This window comes from Fulmarus glacialis, unplaced genomic scaffold, assembly GCF_000690835.1.
Source record: "Fulmarus glacialis isolate BGI_N327 unplaced genomic scaffold, ASM69083v1 scaffold1189, whole genome shotgun sequence".
In the NCBI taxonomy this organism is placed as follows: Eukaryota; Metazoa; Chordata; class Aves; order Procellariiformes; family Procellariidae; genus Fulmarus; species Fulmarus glacialis.
Window position 1 is genome coordinate 29,629 of NW_009234989.1, and position 22,635 is coordinate 52,263.

The following is a 22,635-nucleotide window of genomic DNA, read 5'->3' on the forward strand; positions in this document are numbered from 1 at the left end:
TTTTATCAATAATTCCAGTATAACCTCTTTCTTTGCTGGCAAGTCAGCCCTTTTTCTCAGCAGTTACAATGACTGCTCAATTGAGTCCCATTTAAGAATGGGTCAAAAAATTAACTGAAATTCAAGAGTTGCATTTGCTAGGATTGGGGTGAAAATGCACTACAAATAGCAAGGATAACTTTCTAAAACATTTGCACAAATAATGCAGTCTTGTCAGTAACAATTTACATTAGAATGGTGCAAAGATCCGTGTCTGGTTTACCTGAAGGATTTCCTATGGAATAAAATACTTCTGGGTTTGGGTATTTTTTCCCTTTTACTGGAAGAAAGGGTGAGAATGACCAAAGTATCCAAAGATTACTTTTAGTGTGACTCATTCACTTGGGAAACCTTAGCCTTAGCCTTACTCCTGTAGGCAGAGTCTACTCTTTTCTCTGAAAAGGAACATAAGAGCAAACCACAAATGCAAGAGTGGCATTAACTTGTCAAAAATCAAGGCATGATTAATAATGCTTCTTTGAGTCAAGAATCCAAGAGAGGCGTGCAGGAGATCAAAGTTAAAATTCTCAGAAAAATGGGAAAAAAATCTATCTATATAATTTAAAAAAAAAAGGGGGGGAAAGACCTTAATGTTGAGCTACATTGTTTCCTTCAAAAGCACCATTTTGCTTAATGCAGCCTTTTACTAAAGCTTCTAGGAAATAGATACTTACGTTAAATTATATTAAAAATCCAGAAAGGATGCTGTCCTGCTTATTCAGCATCTTGATTTCATTTAGATTGCTAAGGATCCATTTCTTCCTCTACTACTCTTTCAGTCTGTAAGAAAAAAGTATTGTCTCTACAGCAGAAAAGGAGTAGAATAACAAACAACATACTCTTTTTTTTTTTTCCTTGACCATTTTAAAGCGTGGCTTTTGAAAAGAGAATGTGAGAAATATACAAAAATAATCAGAAGGAAAGAGGAAGACATTTTCTAAGTAACAGAGAAAAGATTTTTAGTGAGATACTTTTCCCTAAGAGAGAGGTGTAATCATTTATCTGCAGTGATGACTGTCTCGGAGTGAATGTCTGTAGCTTACATAAAATGATAGATTCCAAAAACATTAAGGCTTGTGTCTTACACAACTTTCAACACCTAGATAATTTGCTGAGCCAATGAAATTAAAATCAGACAAGATATCAAGATCTGACAGGGAAGCTCTCTGGAATAAAATCAATTTATATAAATGCCTACAGGCACTGAACTGAGTAGGAAAAGAGAAATTTGTTAAATTGTTTGAAAATCTGCAAGATTTAAAAAAAAAGGTTTTATTTTAGGGTGAAAAAATAAAGTACATCATAAAAATAGTAAGCAGATAGTTTTCAGTTGTAAACATAAAAAAAAGATGCAAGACCTGTACACGCCTGGAGTCCTCCAGAGATTGTTCTGGTTTCACTTGTATGTCAGTTAATCATTTGGATTGATTGTATTTTAAAATCTTCTATGCTTAGATCAGCCATGATAGGAACTGATGTAATTACTTAGTATTTCAGGAATACTAATAATTATTTCTTCTATGCTGTTATTTGAATTTTATTCATAAATCTTAAAGATATTGTCAGAGGAAGTAAATATCACTGCCTTGTAACCAGCTTTGAACAGGTTACTGATGTTTAGAATTGGCGTGTCATGTTTCTTAGAACAAAACAAACATCTTGGAGAATAACTAAAAAAATAAATTTTAAAAATTAAATAATAAGTAAAAAAAAATTAAAAACATCAAATTTTGTAGCGGCTAGGAGACATCCTGTGTATCTTATTAGGCAGAGACAGAGAAGCAGTCATCATAAGAGGATTTCATTGTTGTTTCTGTTTTAAAATACAATACATACACATGTCCAGGACAAATATCAAAACATGAAACTATCATAGAAGGAAAATGAGCATGGCTTAGGGGTGTTTTTGTTTGTTTTTGCCTAGGCGAATTTCATTTCATGGTATTTCTGAAAGGAAAAATTTGTCAGAGTTCCCATGGTAGAGATAGTGATTATAATTTCCAAACAGTTGCAATCTTCAGCTGTTACTCACTGTAACTGCCTTCTTTCCTTAGTCAACTGGTGAGAATGCTATCCCCACGATATTTCTGCTTACGTAGGATCCAGCTGTGCTTTTCACAAGTAACACAAACCCATGCTCACAAGCTCCATCTTGTATTATTGACATTTTCTCTGAAACACATATTCTAGGACTTCTGGCTTATTTTATTTTTTAGTAACTTGACATTATTACTATTTCTTTCAAATTGTGTTGTTTTTTTTGATATATAGAGACTGAGTGAATACTGCCAGTATTACTGGTGTGGAAATGTGTTGTACATTTCCCTCTTCTGTCACTAGTTTACTTGCATTTTTATTCTGTCATGGGTTTCCATAGGGTCCTGTGTCACCTTTAGTTTACAAAATACAAATTCTAAGCAAGGTCAGTGCTGTTCCTCAGAAACTCCTGTGTTCTTTTCACTTGTTCTCTACAGTATAAATATATGGTTGTGTCTTAATGTTCTTTATAAATAGAGAACACTTGAAAAATAGCAATAAACTTTGCTTCCTAAAAGTCCTTTCATTAGCCAATGGCACTTCTGCATCCAGGTGTTCAAATGTCACTTAAATTCGTAGAGAAGTATAGATTAGTTAGTAGGCAAACAGGTTTAGAAAATAAATACATTAATAACATGAAAGAAAGTTATGATTGAATAATAGATGTTGGCTCTCTTTTTATACTTGTAGAGCTCTTTTTAAAATTACCATTGAGAGCAATTTCATTAATGTGTAAAGAAGAACAGCTGCTCTTACATACTACAAAGATCACCTCAAATGTACCAGGCATACAATATTCTCTACTCAAATAGCTTCAGAAAGCCACAACTATTTCTAGCAGAATACTCCTCTTATTGTTGCAGCTAACAGCTAAGTACAAAATAAAACAAATTCAGGATCTTGATTTGATTTAGAATATGTTTTCAGTGTTACTTTTAACACATACATGGGTAAATGGGGCATAGTCATAGGATTTGTTTTTCCTTTACATCCAGCCATTCTGCCCTTTAGATAGGTTCAATTCTTTCTTCTGTTAACACTTAGCAATTGGTCTCTATTTTGCACTATGTTATAAATTTTCTGTCTGTTTTACATTTTTTTAAATAATTAAATTTCTTCTATTAGAAGGAAGTTGTTCTCAGCAGTCATACCAGGTTAAAAAAAATCTTCCTAGGCCACAGAAAAGGTAAGTCTGTCAGTGGGTGAAGGAATTCAAAATTATGTTTCTGCAGTTCATCTTCCTTTTTGTTGGTATAAAAAGACTGCAAATTATCAGCCTAATGAGTTTCCTTTTTTCAATAAAGCAAAATGCTACCAGTAATAAATTTTAATAAATGAATGTGCAAATAATTCTGGATGCGTTTGGAATATTAAATACTTCGAGGCTATTGCAATAAATAAAAAGCAACTCGACGAGTTTTTTGCAAGCTCTTTGGGGGTTTTCTTGGGGGGGTCCTTTTTTGTTTCTTTTGTTTAGGTGTTTTTTTTGTTTTTCTTCTTCAGCCAATTTCATTTCAGGGTATTTCTGAATGGAAGTACTTTGTAGAACTTACACAGAAGAGTTTAACTCTGCTACAGTATGTGTGGGAAGGGAAGGAACAGAATAAAGGCTGTATGTGTGTTTCAATTCTCATCAGCCTAGCTAACCAGGGAATCTAGAATGTTATAGCCGCTCATATGCATATGAAAACATTGGGTTTAGATAAAGTTTTCTTTGGTCCCAAAATTGTTTTCTTCAATTATGTTATATTCCTTTAAATTTCCTGATAAATAATAGATTTTTTTTCACTAGCAAAGTAATTTTAGATCTCAAATTCAACATACCGATCCCCAACCAGAAGTAAAGCTTGAAAAAAAGTACCAAAATCAAACCTCAGTCCATCCTTCTGCCATCTTCAAAAAGAACATTTGTGATCATTTAATGATTTTGTTTTCAATGCAAAGCTCATATTTTAGATCAGGTTCCAATTTATTTTAAATTGGAAGAGGATGCTGTTTTAAAGTTTTTGTTTATGTAGATAGGCCATAATAGTAATGACCTTGTTTTTAATGTACATGCTATCATCTTTAATTTTACTTGATTATGTATTATGCAAAGAGTATACATAAAATATTATTCTATTGACACAATCTTGAGAGAGATTCTTTTTTCCTCTTTAAAAATTTGGAATAACTAATAATTTTGGAGGGAGAGATGTGTTGGTGTTCATATAGATACCAGGTTTTCCATTTTCATTTTCTACATCTTTCTGATCATGATGATACTTATAGTTCAGTTTGGTTTGACTTTTTTTTTTTTTTTTTGAGTATGTGTATGAATGGGAATCTATTCTGAAAGGCGATTATAATAAAATGGAATCTCCTTATCCTTTTTGCTCCCAGGGTATGTCTGTTCATACCATATTATGTTACTGGCTAATGTGTTCCTCAAAGACTGTATACTTTTGAATGATTTTTTTATTGTTGTTGCTTTAAGTGTTTATAAAGCTTGTTTACCAGATCTTGTCTTCTCTGTTGCAAACCTTAAAGTTTTATCAATAATCTTGCAGATAGCATGAAACATTGTATTAAGCATAAAATAACTGCTAAATGAAGAATTGTGGACTGACAAGTTTGAGGTTAATGTTATGCTAAATATTTTTAAAGTAAGAGTGACAAAACTATAAGTAGGTATTCTATTACATTATTACATTTGTATATATCAGTCTAGTTCTGTGAGTATAGACTAATTCTGTAGTTTTCCATCATTTGTAAATAGTGTGCAATGCACAGCAGGGATTGATTTTAAACCATGGAGCCATATGCCAAATCAGAACATTTTTTTAAGATCTGCAAGGTTTATTGGAAAATGTATATTCTGAACTCTTTCAATAAAACTGTGTTCATCCAAAAACTTACATTTAGAGTGCAAGTGGAGTGGGGATGGGGAGATGTTTTTCATTGTAATACTTCATGTACATGTTATTATAACTCCTCTTGTTACGGAGTTAACATACACATTATGGAACTCCTCTTGGCAAATTTTTGTAGTATTATAAATGACAAACTACCTGAAAAGAGTTAACGGGCAGGGAGTAAGTTAGGAGAGAAAAAAAAATCTTAGCATGTTTCAATGACTGTTTAAGGAACCAAGACAGATATATCTCTTTTCAGAAAATGACTTTCAGATCTTCTGTCTTTTCACACCCTCTGGGTTTAATTGCTTTTACCATTGCTTCAGCAATTTCTTCTAGAAAGAATGCCTTTTAGCCCCACAGAGTGTCTTGATTGCAGAATGGCCATATTTTATGAATACAATGCTGAAAAAGCAGTAGAACAGTTGAAGCCTATCAAATCATCTGAGCGTATAAATTTTGTCAGGAGTTCAGAGGATGTTTATAATCTTTTTTCTTCTGAGGGGAGGGGAGGAGTCTTACAGTCTCTAAACTTATTGTTTCCTTTTGAATTTGGAATTCTAAAGAGAATTAATTCTTCACTATAGCAAACAGGTACAAAATATGTATGCATGTAAATATGTAACCAGTGTCTGGTAAGATGAAGTTATTAGACTTGGCACGTTGATCTTTTTCATTCCTTACGTAGCTTTTTTTATACCAGAGTGTCTTGCATCTGATTCTATATCTCCAATATACAGTCAAAATGACATAAACAGCTTCTGTGAAAATTCATGGTTATTCATGAGATATGCCCTGCACAGTCTGTTCGCCTGAGATGGCTAGGATACCTGCCAAGAACAAGCAAAAGTTATTAAAATCAGACTTCTCAGGAGCAACTTGGTTAAACACAGTTCACGTAGTGGCTAAACACAAAGTGAGCTTAGGCGTTGTACTGTGGCTCATCACATTTCCTCAAAGGTGAGAAGAAAATGTTTGCCTTTTGTCTCTCCTGTCTGATCAGTAACTCTGACTTTTAACAACCAGTTTACTGTATATTATGAATGTCTGGACTACCTTCTTTGGAAGAATTATGAGGACCTCAGTCTGAACACTAAGGACATCATTGCCAAGATGATCTGCAATATGAATCTGAAGCCTCTTCCATTTCCCTGCTCCCTGGAATCCTATCTTCCCATCAATCAAGCATCCTCTGAGTGTGGTTTATCTTGCTTAGTACATCCAAACTGTGTCCAAATCCTGTTTGTGTTTCCAAATTCATGCCTCTTCCCCCCCTTTCCCCTCCCCTTCCCAACCCCTTTTTTTTTTCTTGCTGGTCTGACTGTAACAGTTCACAGCTCAGTTTCTGAAATCTACTATTATCAAATACACTCATCATCTTCCTTTCCCCTAAAAAGTTATGAAACATAATTGCTATTATAATTTACATCACTTTACAATGCCAAATACCTTATTCCAAATTTAATTACTTGCTCCTTGTTTTCCTTTGCCATGGTCCTTTTGCCATGGTCTTTAATGCACTGTGTAGTACAGCCCCTTGTCCTTTACCTGTGCTCCGCTTTGATTTAGTTTGCTTTTTTAACCGTTCATCTTTGAATTCCCTTTTACGTACTTTTTGTCTTTGGGTTTTGTTCTGCTCCTTGTATACAGATTGCTTGCACTGAAATTAATAGCATTTAAATCATCATCCTTTTCAAATACATCTCCAGATTGTGGCTGTAACTCTTGTTAAGATCTGAAAGAATAGAAGGAGAATCATTCAAATACTTTTAGTTTACAAATACCATCATTAATGGATAGGTTCCTAGTTCTAGCTCTCTGAATTGCAGCTGGAATCCTTGTTATTTATTGGTTGGTTTTCTGTTTATCTTAATAATATTAGTAATTACTTCATATCCTTTATGTTAAGACTACAACGGTAAGACTATTGGGGAAACTTTAGAAACTCAAAATTTTAAAACTAGATAGAATTCTTCAGATTTGTATTTTGAATAAAATTTATGCTCTTAGTTTGTGTTAGTGCTCTTAGAAATGCTTTCTAGTGCTTTGTGTAGTAAGTATGTATGCGGAACAATAGAATCCCTGTTATAATATACATAATTTGCTATAAAACTGAGTGAACATATCTATTAGGAGTCTCAAATAAGGCCTTTTTTTTCCATTTATATCTGTATCTTCAGTAATGATTTGGATGAGGAACTAGATCTGTGGACATTAAGTACTGAGTAATTATAATACTGTAGAACTGAGGTGTGATATTCATAAACCATGAAATAGTTTAAAATTAATGTCCTGAAATTAAATAAAAGTAAGTATAAAGTCCCAACATCAGGAACTGTGAAAGGAATGTAAATGAGATACAACTGGAAAAAAGTTTTTTCTTACTCAAGAACTTTAAAGTTTATAAAAAGCACACAAGGAAAATGTGAAGTGGGGTGGGTTTGTTTTTTTTTTTTTTAGCTAACCCATTTTCTTCCTTTTGATTCAGAAAAAATGGTTCCTGTTGCCATTAGTTTTTCTGACCAGTTTTTATTTCAATTTCTAGAAGGTCTCATATATATATCAATAAAGAAAAATGGCTTCTGTGGTTTTAAAGAATTATCACTTTTGATAATTAATCCTAAAATCATTATATTGACCTCTAGTATAGTTCATCTGTGTTATAAAAGATATTCATCTGTTAGGGGGCAGGGAGAGAGGAAAGGAGAGTGAACAAGACCAATTCCTGATCACTAAAGCTAGCTCGTGTTAAAGCTGTGTTTCGGCTATGGTGACAAGTGGGTGTGCTCTGAGTCATGAGCTGTTTTCACAGGGAAACGCGTATGGCCTGCCAAAACAGATTACTCTGCTTTCCACAAAAATTCCCCTTGTGGAAGAGGACAAAGCACGTGCTCAGGCTTGGTCCTGTAACTCATGCTGTCACCAAAAATACGCCACTACTTCTTGCAATGATTGCATCTTGCTTGTTTTGTGTTACATAGATTTTGTTAATTCTTGTTTGTTATTGGATAAAGAATTTTAAAAATTACTGGTTTACATAGGTAAACCAGGTATTCTCAGTTACAAAATTGGAAAAACTGTCGCAGACATAAAGTGATGGAATTTATTAATATCTACATGAAGGTGCAGTTGTTTTGCCATCAGTTATTTTGTACTTCGCCTCTGTACTTTTCAGGCTGAGTTTGCATTCCAGCAAGTAAAACAGTGTGATGCTTTGGGACTTGCTATATTTTTAGCCTGCTGTTTTGTCTCTTTGTTTTACTGATGGAACCACAGGATGTAAATGGAGTATCACAGGGGGATCTTTGGAGAGCTTACCATTCATTGCTTTGAAATTGAAAAGTATGTTTCATGAACTCCCTTTTCCCTGCTGATTTAGGAGACGTCATTATATGTCAGCCATAGTGTTGGCAATTCCGCAATTGAGAAATTATTGGATTTCCCTTTGGGCCTTCTCAAGACTGATTCTTTGAGCTAGAAGGCTGACCTGAGATGCTAAGTTGTTATTATCTAGGATCACAGTTATTAAGGATCATAGGATCATGTAAGCTGGAAAGGAGGTCTCTAGTTCAGCCCCCTGTGCAAAGCAGGGTCAGCTTTGAGGTCAGACAGATTGCCCAGGACTTTATCCATTTGGGTCTTCACACCCTACAAGGACAGAGACTAGGCAACCTTGCTTGGCTATCCTCGGAGTGAAAAAGCTTTTCTTTATATCCTGTCTGAACCTTTCTTGTTTCAACTTAGGCAAGTTATCCCTTGTCCTCCTGCCATGCACCACTGTGAAAAGCCTGGCTGTCATCTTGATACGCTCCCAATAGGTACTGGGGGCTGCTGTTAGGCATCCCCAAAGCCTTCCCTTCTCCAAACTGATCAAGTCCAGCTTCCCCAGACTCTCTCCACAGGGAAAGTGCTCCAGCCTTGACCATCTTTGTGGCCCCTGCTGAGCTCCCTCCAGTTAGACAACGTCTCTCATGTATTGGGAGATGCATGCAGTTGTCGTTTCCTTGCCATTCAAAATGTCCTGATTTGCAGTGGAAATTGTTTCGTGCTTCGTAACAATGAAGTTATTTTTAAACACCACCACCACAGTTCATACAATGTTTCTGACAGTTCCACCACTACAGCCGTGTGGCAGAGACCCTGCAGGAGCCCCATGTAATGGCGCAGATTGGTACAGTGCCTAGATTTTTCCGCATCAGTCAAATTTCAGGGATTCTGTGAAGATTATCCTGTTTTTTGTTTTGTAACTTTATGAAACTTGAAGCATTCAGGATGAAATAATCTAGTCTTTCTGCTAAAACATAATTTCATGAAAATAAACAATAATAGGACAGAGCAGGGCAGAAGACTTTCCAGAATGATTGCTTGTAGGAAGCTGTTAGCTTGGAAATATCTTTCTCTGGTATTTTCATTTTTAAGTGACATCTGTTTAAAAAACAGCATTAATATCTGTTGGGTTTTTTTTTTTTAAAAAATATTTCTAGGAATTGTTTTCTTCATGGTACATACAGCTACCTAAGTTAAAAAATAAACGTATTACTCCCCATCCCCCAGACTCTCTCCAAAAATGCAATGTGGAAGTCCTTATTGTTTACAGTGATACAAAAAAGTGTAAAAGATTTAGGAAACTTCTTTCTTCATTGAGAGTTGTGTGCTGGATACGTGTGATTTGAAATGGTTAGGAAAGTTCTTGAAGTCCTAAATTAATGTGTAGACTCCCTTTACCTCCTTTATCAAAAATAAAACAAAAAAAGGCATTCTTCTCATTTTTCAAGCAACTCGCCGTGTCCAAACCTGTATCTTGGAATGTGGCTTCATCTTTTTCTTCCCCAAAACACAGTTAATCAAAATACAGATGGTAGTTGCTTCTGTTTAAAGCTGTAGCTGCTGCTTCTGACAAATACAAGCTTTACAGAAAAAAACTTCAGTCTTTTTGTATAAATAGATAAGAGATGCAACGATGGGTGTCATCATCAGCGTTTCCTGAGGATTTTTTTGGTTTGGTTAAGTTACCGCCTAGATTTCCCTTAAATGACTTTGAAATCATGAAGATATTTAAAGAACAGAAACATCTGAAGAACTGGAAGCCTTGAAGAATGTCATTCAGTCTTTGTAGGAAGATACAGGTCTCTATCTGTTCAGGCTTCAATCACAACAGCCCACTGTTTGCACACATATCTTATCGTAGCAACCTGCAAAGTACAAATTGCATTTTTCGAAATGGTAGAGAAACAGTTTCCAGCAGAAACCTTCAGGTTATTCCATGGCTGTTTCTTTTGAGGGTATATTCTCATTATTTGGTGAACAGTGCAAGTGGATTGGTTAATCCTGAAATTCTGATAGTATTGATTTTCTGCAGATGTGGTACAGGTGTGTAAGTGATGTTCTAAATTTTGTCAAATATTAAACATGAGTTGGTTTATCTTTTGCATAGTTTTCATATTTAAAGTCTTAATTATGTATTAATGGCATTGTTTTCAAAGGGTTTTTATATATCACAGTTCTGAAATTTAGTCTTTGAGCTAGATCACACTTGTGTGAGTCTCTTTTTTCTTGCTGAGAAGAGGAGCTTTACAGTAGTGTTGCAATGGAACTTCGACAGGGCAGGTGTATGCACATACCAGTGGTCCTAGATGTAGAATGAATCTGTAGTGCAATAATATACACTTATTGAAGAAGAGGCTTTCCCTGTCTTTCTAATAATAGTGTCCCAAAATATTTTGCTTGTCTTTTCTGGCCTATGATATCCCCACTATATATTCAGGATGGGAGCATTAGGAGTAGTATTAGGAGGTAAATCTATTACTTGGGTCTTACTGCTAGCCATATTACCTTTCACAGAAAAAATAGGCAATATTCAGATTTGGTTTTGTAGTTATCTCAGTAATAGAAGAAGAATAACAAAATTTGCTTAAATAGGACTTCAGTACTAGAAAGAAAGAAACCTTAGGTGCTGCTGTTTGTGATGCAGGTAAGGAAATTTGACATGGTAAATGAATGTGCCACCAGATAATATGAAGCAATTTACAGACAGCAGTTTACTGCTGTAGTCCTGATTAGATATGGAAATGTTGAATTCATATTTTCCTTCAGGTGCTTATGCGATAAAATCAGAATTGCCTTCATTTAAAAGAGTGTGTAAAACTCTGTAATCAATGGAACTACATTAAACAAGGAAAAAAGTGACTGCAGAATAGCGATAGAGTCAAAGAAAGAAGGCAGTGGATGATATCTTCAGAAATTGCTACAACTGAACAAATCAAAAGTGTATCATTAAAGAGAAAACATGTTATATCACACCTTTTTTAAGAAAAGAAATATTTATGAAATACTCTTCAGCAACTGGTGCATAGGTGTATCTAGACATGATTTATGTGTTAATTGAAAATTAAGGAGCATTGCCTGAATTTCAGAATTGCAGAAAGCAGGCTTTTTGCACGAGAGCAAAATACAAATCAACACATTTGAAAAAGCTTCCTCAGTTGTAAATGTATGAATGCTATAGCAACATCTTTCTGGACATTTAGAAGAGCATAAGCAGGAGTTGAATGACAGGGTGCTTTTTTTTTTTTTCTCCTTCATCTGCTTCTCAGTCACTAAAAAACATTATGGTTTGTGGCCATCTAGTGGTCAATCCATTTTAAATACACTAACCTTGTTCAGAATTTTAATAAACCAGTCCTCTAGCTTTACTGTGCAAAACTGAATTACAGTTTTGGGGAGAATATAATTCTGTATATCTTTTTCTCTTTTGCACTAGTAATTTTTTCTTACAGGATGATAACATCTGTGAAGGTCATTTCCTTCTTTGCTTTTCTTTGTCATTCTCTAAGACAAAACAATTTTTGATGTTACAGTTTCTTTTTAGCAGCCAGTTTTTATGTGTGGGGTTTTTCTATTTTTATTCTGTAATTTTTTTTATGTCCAAGTACTTAGTAGTAGTGAATTTATCATTTCTTGGGCAGAAATTTATATATTTTATATATTATATGTTTCCAAGATACAAAATATTCTCTAAAATAGCTTTGAAGTATACATCAATTCTGAAAGCAGTTCATATTCCTTAATTTGACAGACAATATGCTGGCTCTCCTGTTTGGGTCCTTGTTACTAAATTGCCATGATAATAACATTTTTCTAGTATTTTTCTCTATGGTTTTAAATATCATGGGAAAATTATTCTATCAGAAGCGGAAGGAATTAATGTAAGTATCAGTAGGAAACAGTGCAGTAGAAGAACTATAGCAAGTCACATCTTGAATGAGATGAGGCTACATGGTTTGTGAGATCTGGTGGACTTCTAATATCTGCTAAGTCCCTGGCAAATGGAAAACTGAAGTTTTGTTTGTATTAGAGAAGTAATTCAAGAAGCATGTTAGCAGCAGATGTAAGCATTTGTATTTCTTGTTTTCACTAGATAATTGCAAAAATCTGAAAATTTGATGGTTCCAGTAATTGGTTTTTTCCCTTAATTGGGAAATGGACTGTAAAATGGTTTTCATAATGATTTTGGCTTTACCTTTTGTTTCTTTCATCAAAGTGTCACTTTTTCATGTCTGACCATTCCAACTAGCAGTTCCTTGAATTTTCACAGTGTTGACATAGACTTCTGCTCTTTTTTTAATTGCTGTAGATATTTCTTCTATTTAATCTGTAGATTTCACCAAGATGACAGATAAGTATAATACAACAAAAACTATTTAAACTCACTACCCAGCATGCCACCATCCATCCATTAACATTGAACATTGTATCAGGATGGTATTGGGTTAATGTATGTAATGGTTTGTTTCATTTTCAGGTATTTGGAGTGGATGACAGCCAGGATTATAATAGGCCTGTTATCACCGAGAACCAGAAAGATTTAGTAAAAGATTGGGCTATAAATTCTGCTACAGTAGTGCTGGAAGAAAAAAGACCACTGAGTACAACTGGATTTCTTGACACAGAGGTAGAATTTAATTTTTGATGGTCTTCTTTTTTCTTCCGATAAGAGAGAGCACTAATAACTGACCAGTAAGTGTTAAACAGCAAACAAAACCTTGCCTAAAAAATACTAGCTCAGATCTATAAGTATTTTATATTTCTTAGGCCCTTATTGCATTATCAAAACTTCTCTGTCAGAGACAGGCACATTACATTGTGAAGGTGTTTTAAACTGTGCTACCTTTCTACGTGCACTAACACCAGTGTATTGGAAATGTAGCAGGAGCTTCCTTGCAACATTGTATTTGCAACATACATTTGCACCGTATATGCTTTTTGTAAGTTATGCAGCAGAACTGAGGAAAAGCTGGTTATGTTTCATAGCCCAAAGCGAGTAACTATATTAAAATTCAGAAATAAGGTGTAGGCATTTAATGTGTGATACAAAGTCAGCTAGGAAAAAAATTATGGATAATACATTTCAGATTTTTTTCCGAAGCCAGAGGACTTCAGGTTTTTACATTCATGGTTTGAGTTCTCAAGTGAGATGCCACTCATGAGAAGTCACTTATGTTAGTTGCCTCAGAAATAGTATAATTTAATCAGTTGGTGAAAGATTAGGCAAAGGAAAATGCCTGTTCTTTATATATGATTCAGAATATGCACACAAGCTAGATGTAATCGTATTTCATATTGAAATTTCGGGAGACATTCTGATATCATTGTGATGGATAAGCTATAACTTGAAATGTGTTGGGAACGGAACAGGCTCACACTGGAGCAGAATTAATCTGGTAACAGTAACGAAGCACACCAGGCTTATTTCTACTTGCCATGGCAAACTGTTTCTGAAATATGATCCTGTAAATTAGCAAACTTTATAAATAAGCAAATTTTCTGGAATATATCAAGAGCTTAAAGTATGACTTTGTATGCCTGCCATGCAAATACATTGGTTTTAGTATCTACGAATCTGTTTCTCCTAGAGAACGTGTGCTTCATCATGGCTGTATTTTAGCTACTGTGCAGTCTTGATACACTATGTTAATGTATCTAGATTAGTATCTTTGAATAGTTTCTCTGAGGTTGCTGCTTCGAGTAAATTATTGCCACACAGCATGGACGTGTCATGTGGAAGACAAACTTTACCTTTCACCTTGCTGCTTTGCATGAATCTGTAACTACAGTCTTTCTCTCTCTTCTTTTTCATGCCTTTTGCAGCATTCAGCTCTTTTGTGCCATATCAGTTTTCAAGATTATTAAAAGTATTGATATTTTTCCATTTCTATAAGTTCATAAGCAGCAGAAAAATATGTGATTTATTTTATGAACATAATTGAGCTTTCCAAGTGTCATATTTTGCAAATAACAGGGTTTGATTTTAGAAGACTGAGACGACTTCTGCAATCATAGGGCAGGTTTAAGAATCCTTCTGGCAATGGCATAGTAAAACTCACTTTGATTTAGGTTGAAATTACAAGAATGATGCCTTTTTATTACTGAGTAATTTGCTGAGTAAAAAAGTCTTTGTATATTGGGAAGGGAATGCATGATTTGGCATAGTCTTAATTTACAAGATTATTATGAGGCATGATAGGGGAAAAAATGAAAGTTGTTCAGTAGGTAAAGGAGCAAAACTGACATAAGCAATGTGGATATAGCAAGAATTAGTGTAAGAAGAGATGAGGACAGATGAAGATGGAAAAAAGCTTACCAGGGAAAGTTAAAAATAGAAGTTAGTTGATACATACATAGAAGTAAAAGAGAAGCTAATTCAGAAAAACGGAGGTGTGTTTTGTAGTATCATAATGGAAAACAATGATGAGGATAACTATTGAGAGAAGATTGTAATATTTAAAGTCTTATTTCCAAACTTACACTCAGTTTGTTTTATCATTAAATGTGTTTGGCAAATGTGTTTGATTTGTAAAGTACAAATGGGTATCATGTTCTCATTATATACAAACTTTTCTGCTTGTAGTTTTTGGAAGACTTACTGCATTACTGAGCTGCAGATCATAAGTTAATACACCTTATTGAAGATCTTGGCTAAATAGTCAGGTAACTTCAGGGTAGCTCAGTGTCCCAGGCTTGCATCCACTCAGATTGTGGCTGGACCTTGTTCCAGCTGCCCATCACAGTTGTACCTGTAGATGATTTAGCAGAATGAGGCAAATTCAGAACATGAGTGACATAGAAAAAGCAGAGAATAAAAATTTAAGAGATTTCAATTCAGGAAGATGTAAAAGATGGCTTGGGAAATTATGAAGATTTTATAAAAATGATTTTGAGGTTGAAAGATTATTCTGAACTTAAATATCTTAACTTTACAGGGCTTGTGAAGTACTGTGAATAATGGTCTTGGAAAGGACCTAAAAAATTCTCAACTTTTCCTTTGATATGACAAGCTTTGGTGCTTTGGAGTAGTGTATGTCATGAGACTAAATAAAATGCAGAGTGAATGTCTGACACAGTTGGATTGAGCCTGCATGCACTGGTTCTTGCCTTTTCAATGATTACAGATAGGCAGTAAAAATACTAAATTTGAAATATTTAAATGTTTTTATTTTCTGTATTATAAGCTGCCACTTGCCAACCAAGGTAAGTGTGATTTAAGAACAAAAATTAAATAAGATAGAGAACAAAGAGAATATTATTGTTGTTGTTATTACTATTCTTTATTCTTACTATGTGAGCTTGATTAATAAAAATACTGCAGACATTTGGGCTGATCTGTCCATTCAGCTTCCATTTAATTTTCAGTGGCCAGTTACCTATGCTAACCACAGTTCTTAAATAACGTACATGCTTTATCAACACTGGTTTTGATGTGCTTCTTAAGGACATGGGTTTTGTTTGGTTTGTGGGGATTTTTAAAATTTTTTGTTAAGACTGCAAGCACAGTTAGAAACCTGGTTCTGCATCTGCAGGGTCATTAATGCCATTGACTACAATGTTCTTTTTCCTGTTTTGAATGCCCATTTCATGTCTTTTCCCCTGAAGATAAAATAAATAATACCGCTGACATTCTGAATACTTAATAACTTTATTCATGTAAATGTTTGTTATATTGCTTCTTAGAAGTGGAAAACTGTGTGCATTTAGAGGCTGCGTTTCCTTTTGTTTGTCCTCTCTAATTACACTAATTTCCTGTCCTTCTGTAGAGCAAATCATTCAGTCTGAAGTTTGATACCTGATTTTTGTTTGAACTTAGATACTACACTGAAACATAGGATAATTGTGTCACCAATGTCATAAGGCCGTGAAAAGGCAAATATAACTCTTGGATACCCTGGAAAATGTATTGTCAGTAGAAAAAGGAAGTGTTCTCACTGTGGTAGAAAGTATTGGTGAAACTTCCTCTGAAATACTAGCACTAGAATTGTTACCATTCTTGGTTAAGAAGCGTGAATACAACAGTAGAGAAGGTACAAAGAGGTCTACTCAGGTTATTAAGGGAATGGAGATTTACCTTACAAGAACAGATTGATACAATTCATTTAGTCTTACAAAGTAGGAGCTGAGATGGGTACAATTGCTGGGTTTTGCTGTATAAGTGGAGTAAATGCACAGAAGGAAAAAGAACTGAGATAGATGTCAATGTTGTTCCAGGAACAAATGTGAAGACATTGGCTGTAAATAAATAGAGTATGGAAATTTCAAAAAAGATCATCACTTCTGGAGGAATGTGGTTCTGAAGCAGGTAGAGTGGGGAGGGACTAAAAGGACTGCTTTCAAGATGGCACTTCAATTTATGAAAGGATGGCATAATATGATTCTTACAACATGAAATGACTGGAGTATGTGTCTGAAAAGGCTTCTTGGGGTTTTTTTTATTCAGCTTCTTGAAATTTATTTTTAAAAAAGTATTATTCTGCTCTGAAATGCCAAGTATTGGAGATGCTTCCAGGTGTCATGTGTGTTTGCTGTGGGTTTTTTTCAAATGCAGAGCCTGAAGCCCTAAATCTTCAGGCTGAATGAGTCGTCCACAGAAATCCATTGGTACATTTTCTGAAGATCTGTTACTCCAATATAATTTGTATATGCAATAAGCATAAGGGAAAGCAGATTTAACATGAAGTTAGAAGGCTGTTCTCTGTTATGTAAACCCAGCTTTTCTGAAAGACTAGGAAATTCCTTTTGGTATTCAAGAGAAGATTTGGAGGATTGCTTACTTGAGAGCCTGTAAGATGCAAATTGATATGGATTATAGGAAGAACATTAGGATAACTGAATGTGACTTTTTTAATGTGTGTTTTATAAACCTTTCATCTTTTGGATGTGCTTAAACTACTATCAAAAGAAACTGCTTTTCATAGCTTTGTTGTTTGTGCTTGTATATACAGAGATTTGGCAGAACACACATTTACATCCGCTGCTATGTAGAAAACATTTTTTTGGCAGTGTAATTACTTTCAGAGAAAAGTAATTTATCGTGTTGCTTTACTACAGTTAATCTGCAGAGTCTTAATATATTTCTCTGTGGTGAAGTGGAATTCAGGTTTCTGATACATATCACATCTGTATCTCTGGAATTGGTTAGGTGATACACAAGGAACTAGTTTGATTTTTCTGTAGCAAATCAAACTAGTTTGATTTTTCTGGACTTCTATCATATTTGGTTTTGGCTGTAATTGTTTTAGTAAAGATGGAAGTTAACTAGTATGGTCAGGAAATAGAGAAAAGAAAGTTTAGAGATATGAAAGAAAAATGAGGCTTCAGCAGTAGTTGTCAATGCACAAATGCTGCACTTTTTTGCATGGGGTTTTTGTAATATTCTTTCTGGCACCCTTTTCCTTGCATTGTGTTCAGAAATGCCCATAAATAACAGAAACATTGAATTGCCTTCCTTTGCTGTTATTAGAATTGAATTTTATAACATTTTGATTCTAAGAAATGAATTTACAATGTGGAAATTTGTATAATAGTTCAAACAGATGATTTGGTGCATCTCTGACTTACCACATTCATAATACTCTGAAAGAGATTCCTGATGCTGCACTTGTTTGCATTAATTAGGGTCATTCATTTAGTCAGAAGAAATTCAAGATCATAAATTCAAGTCCTCTCAAATGTCTAAGTAACTTTTAATTTGAAAGAAGTCATCATACACTAGATGACATTGTTCACCATTCCATTTCTACTAAATAAATTCTATAAAATTTATAGAGTTGTTTCCTGGTCAAAGACTAGAATCCCAGAGTGGCCAAGGCATTAGGCAAAAATCAGCAGTTTGAATAGAAGTGCAAAGATTTGAACGGGCAGCAGAGCTTCAGCTGACCTTTGAAATAGCTCCTACAAATTTCCTTATTAAGCAAGTTACTGGTATCCCCATGTCCTTCCCATCTCTTTTGTTGATCTTGAATTGTGATTTCTTGTTTGACTTGCCTATGGTTATGTAACTCCTTTGGAACTGTAGTCAATTATTTCTGTCATTTGCAGTGCTTTGTCTTTTGAGTCCAATAAATTAGACAATGTCAACTTCTATAAAGCCTTTGATAGCACACACAGCCTGCGTGCGTGCGCATATATGCACATATATATGCATCGAGAGTTGCCTGCTGTCTTTTTTTGGAGATGTGAGCAAGAGGGACTATAATATATTGGATAAAACAGTAATATTGCATTATATTTAGAAATCAGTTTTTGGAAAAAAAAAACACTTAAGATACTGTAACAACACATCATAAGAAGATGGTTTAATTTTATATTTACTTTCTTTACATTTTAAAAATTTTCAAGGTTTCAGAAGGCTTCCCATCAAGAAACTAAATTAGTTTCCTTTCTAGGTCAGCTGCAAAAAATGATCCGATACCGATTACATTGACTTCACCGTTACCCAGTAGGATGATTTAAAACTAATCTTTGCTTCTTTTTTTGTTTAGGCCAAACAAATAATCTGATCTTCCTTTCCTTTCCATCATAAGTTATCTTACTCTTTCAGTCCTTAAGGTAGTCTTTCTGTAGTGAAGTAAATACAATATTTCATCTGAACAAGAGGGTCTTCTAAACTGGTAAAATGTCGCTTTCTTGTCTTCTTGAAGCACATTTTTAATTTTTTCAACACACATACCCCCACACCCCATGGGGTTTTTTCCTGCTTTTCTAAGCTAAGGACTGAAGTAACCTGCTTTTAAAACGAATATGTTTTTATATAGGTTCTGATGTCTGATAGTTCACTGCACTAGAAAATGTTGTTTGTTCTGTACTGGTTCTGCAACTATATAGATTTTGTTTGTTTGCTTGTTTACCATTCTAAATCTGGTAACTATAAAATTTATTGAGGTAAACTCCTTTTTCAACTTCCTCCAGGAGAATAGTGTCTGACATATCTATTCAGGAAAAACCTGGAAAGAGGACATGCTTTTTATCAAACAGTTGTAATTTTTCTTCTTTTTTTCTTGCTTAGGAAGGTTCTACTACCCCTGGAAGTAAACGTTGGGTATCACAGTGGGCCAGTTTGGCTGCTAATCACACACGTCATGACCAAGATGACATCAGATTGGAGTCATCTGTGCCTGCTCCATTAGAAAACGGTATTAAAAGCTTGTTGTCATAATTTCTGCTGAAAAAACCTATGAAAGGGAGGAAAGAGTAATTATGTACCTACATGAGCAGCTTTCTTACTCTTAGTACCTCATCTTCACCTGAAATTCTTTCATGTCATTGAGAAGAAACAGCATGAAAACGAGCTCCACAGTAGTGTTGTTTGGCATGGCAGAAGAGTGCCAATATTAAACTGATGTTACTAAAATAAAAAATATAGAAACTGTTTAATATTAAAGAAACTTTCACTTGAATGCAGTTTGGGTTGGTCTGCATAGTATGTTTTTTCCTTACATCTTTCTCAGTACTGGCCCCAAACTGGACTTTAATGGATTGGTTGTTAAACAGTCCAACCTGAGACTTTATTATTCAGTTATTATTCAGCTGAAGCATAGCATACTTCATTATCTTGGAAACATAGAAAACCTTCTATGTTTCTTGAAAACCATAGAAACCTTCTCCTCAGCAATGAGCAACTTTATCTCTCTTTCTTGTGAGTACCAGATGTTCAGGCTATGTCTCTCCTTAGTTAAACTATTCACATTTCTTATTTTAAATGGGTTGTTCTTTAAGATCTATACTCTTGACTATAAAGGAGTTGCTTATCTTACTTTACTTCTCCTCTGCTGTTTTATTCCTCTCAATTTCTCCTTAGGGATGATATTTAACACAGAATTCTAGTGTAATTTTTATGCTGATACTTGTGTACTGAGGTGGAGTTAATGTAGCTCTTCATTACAAAATTGACTGGTAACTACAAAGGGATGTCATGTTAATGAATGTTTCATATTCTGAAAGTGATATGCTGTTTAGTGATCAAGAAGTAACTAATTATTTGTCTACTACTTGAGATATGTTTTTGTCCTGCAATTCCAGCATTTCCTCTTATTCCAGCTGACTTTGAAATTTTCAGCATCAAAGCAAAGTTTAAAACATTAGGGGAAAAAGTGTGGTTTAGAAGTAGAAATGCTTTTCTGTGTACACTACTTCTGAAGATAAACTACCATCTACAGAACATGTCCAATAACCTCTTGTTAGGCATTGGTGAGTAGAATAATTTTTTTTTTTTCTGTAGTTTTGAGCATCTCTTTAGGTTTGTTTTTTGTTGGGGTTTTTTTTTCCCAAAAGTTACATTCACAAGTGTAATGTGTGTTCTCTACTTTTTTGTTATAGCTGCTGGCTTTCTTCAGATTTTCAAGAATCCGTGTCTGTTACAATTTCAGAGCAAGCTACATCTTTGACCTATAAGTTAGTCTCTCAGAAGATTGCATTTTCAACTGATAAAACTGAATCTTTACTGCTTTCAGAGCGGAACCCTGTGATTCTCTCCCTGCTTAGACTGCAAACCTGGGCCCAGCACCCTGCCCAGCAGTCAGGCCTTCTGCAGAGAAGAATTTGCCTATTACAAAGTTCTTTGTTTTTTCGCTGTTTTTTTCCCCCCCTGCCACCTTGGTTCCTCAGACCAGTGTAAAAGTGTAGTGACAGAGATTTCTCTAAAGTGTTTATTTATTCCACATGTCATATATAAAAAAAAAAAGGGGGGGGGGGGGGAGGGGGCAAAAACCCAATAATTATATTGTCCATATTTTTCTGCCCAAATGTTAGGTTTCTTGGTAAGTTTAGATAACTCCCGTTGTTCCTGACCCAGGTTAGATGAACTGAACCATTGTCCGAACTGCTCAATCTTGAATCCCATAGGCAATAATTATACTTTTTTTCTTTCAAATTCTCTCTATTTCTCTTAAAACATCTTAACTTAGTTGTAACTAATACATGCATTTCCTAAGTGGATTTGTGATAGATTTATTTTACTGCCCTGAGATTTCAGATAACACTAATAAATTAATTCAGATACTTTCTATGTTCTTTATAGAGATCTTACCCGTACAATTTTTTCTTTACTGGAAAAAAGCCAGTTAGCTTCTTCGCAAAAGAGTTAGCTTTTAATTCTGTGTATTATTCTGGCACAATGAAAGGAGAAAGAACATGACTTTTAATTCTAAAGTTGAAAAAATAACTTGACTACTTTAAAAAAAAAAAAGGTGAAACTGAAATATTACTGGGAATTTCTTCCAAAATGAAGCTGCTGTTATGTATCGATTAGTAACTGAAGAGATACCTTTTGCTTCTCAAATGAGTGTCCTAACACGGATTACACAAAAAAAGGTGTGAGTCATTTTGCATTCTTCATCAAAGGTGTGACACTGTGCAAAGAGAAAAGAAAGATTGAAGAGCTCAGATAGAAAGTAGCAGATATGTACAATTGTATACATACAGTATGATTGTTGATATTCAATTAAGTGCTTAGAGAATTCTTGCAGAGAGGGAAGCCCTGTACTCCAGTTTATATTCCTGGAACAACTAATGTTGGTGGCAAGCCTTAATAGAAAGATCCCAACAGGTTATGCAGAGCAGTTGTTTATAGATCTGTCCTGGTGAAAAGTGAATTGACAGATGTGCATTAGTAAGTATGTCTCATTATATTGCAACAACTGGCAAATGAACTTGCAAAAAGAATTATTTTCTATCCAAACATTCAAAGTCAGAGCAATTCATAGAGCAGTTCATACTATCTCTGAGTAATAAAGGCTTGTTTCTGACAGCACGAATGCTGTTTGTTAAATGGGCAAGGAGGGCACAGTCATCACTGTGGAAAAATAAAGTTTGGTTTCTAAAATGGGGGTATTCAGCATCAATTATTCCTTGCAACAGTTCATGGGATGGCCATATTTTTCTGGCTAAAGAGCATTCTATATCCACTAAGAATTCAATGAAAGTGCTTTAGCAGTAGTACTGCGTTCTTTTGATGCTTTTTATACATTTTCTATATATTTCTATACTACAGTGTTTTGTTTGGGTTAAAAGCATTCTTTTTGCTCTCTCAACCATAGTAAGTTCTTTCTTCAGGAGTAGGGCTTTTCAATACTGCTGAAAGAGATCTCCCAGCACTGCAGCCTCTTCCTTGAGGGGAGGTTTCGCAGGGAGAGGTTGTAGCCCCTTGGTGAAACAAGACCTTGAACTGTGGAACAGGCAAGCAGGGAGGAAGGAGTGGGATCTTACTCTATTCAGTAGCTTTGAAATCTGGTGCTGAATTTGTTTAGGAATGTAAGACTTGTTTTTCACTCCCTGTTGTAATGGTGTGCTGATATAACAGTGATTTGTTGTGTACCTGTTTTAACCTACTGTAAGAGCA

General features: G+C 34.7%; 1 protein-coding gene across 3 annotated transcripts in view; it reads left to right on the forward strand.

Annotated features, from left to right (window-relative positions):
• CEP170 (centrosomal protein 170kDa) overlaps positions 1–22,635 on the forward strand; it is a 78,778-nt gene that overhangs the window by 28,962 nt on the left and 27,181 nt on the right. For all 3 annotated transcript variants that reach the window (XM_009585803.1, XM_009585804.1, XM_009585805.1), the window contains 2 exons: positions 12,772–12,921; positions 19,306–19,432. In XM_009585803.1, the coding sequence (XP_009584098.1) occupies positions 12,772–12,921; positions 19,306–19,432 (277 nt within the window). The remainder of the gene's footprint in view (positions 1–12,771; positions 12,922–19,305; positions 19,433–22,635) is intronic.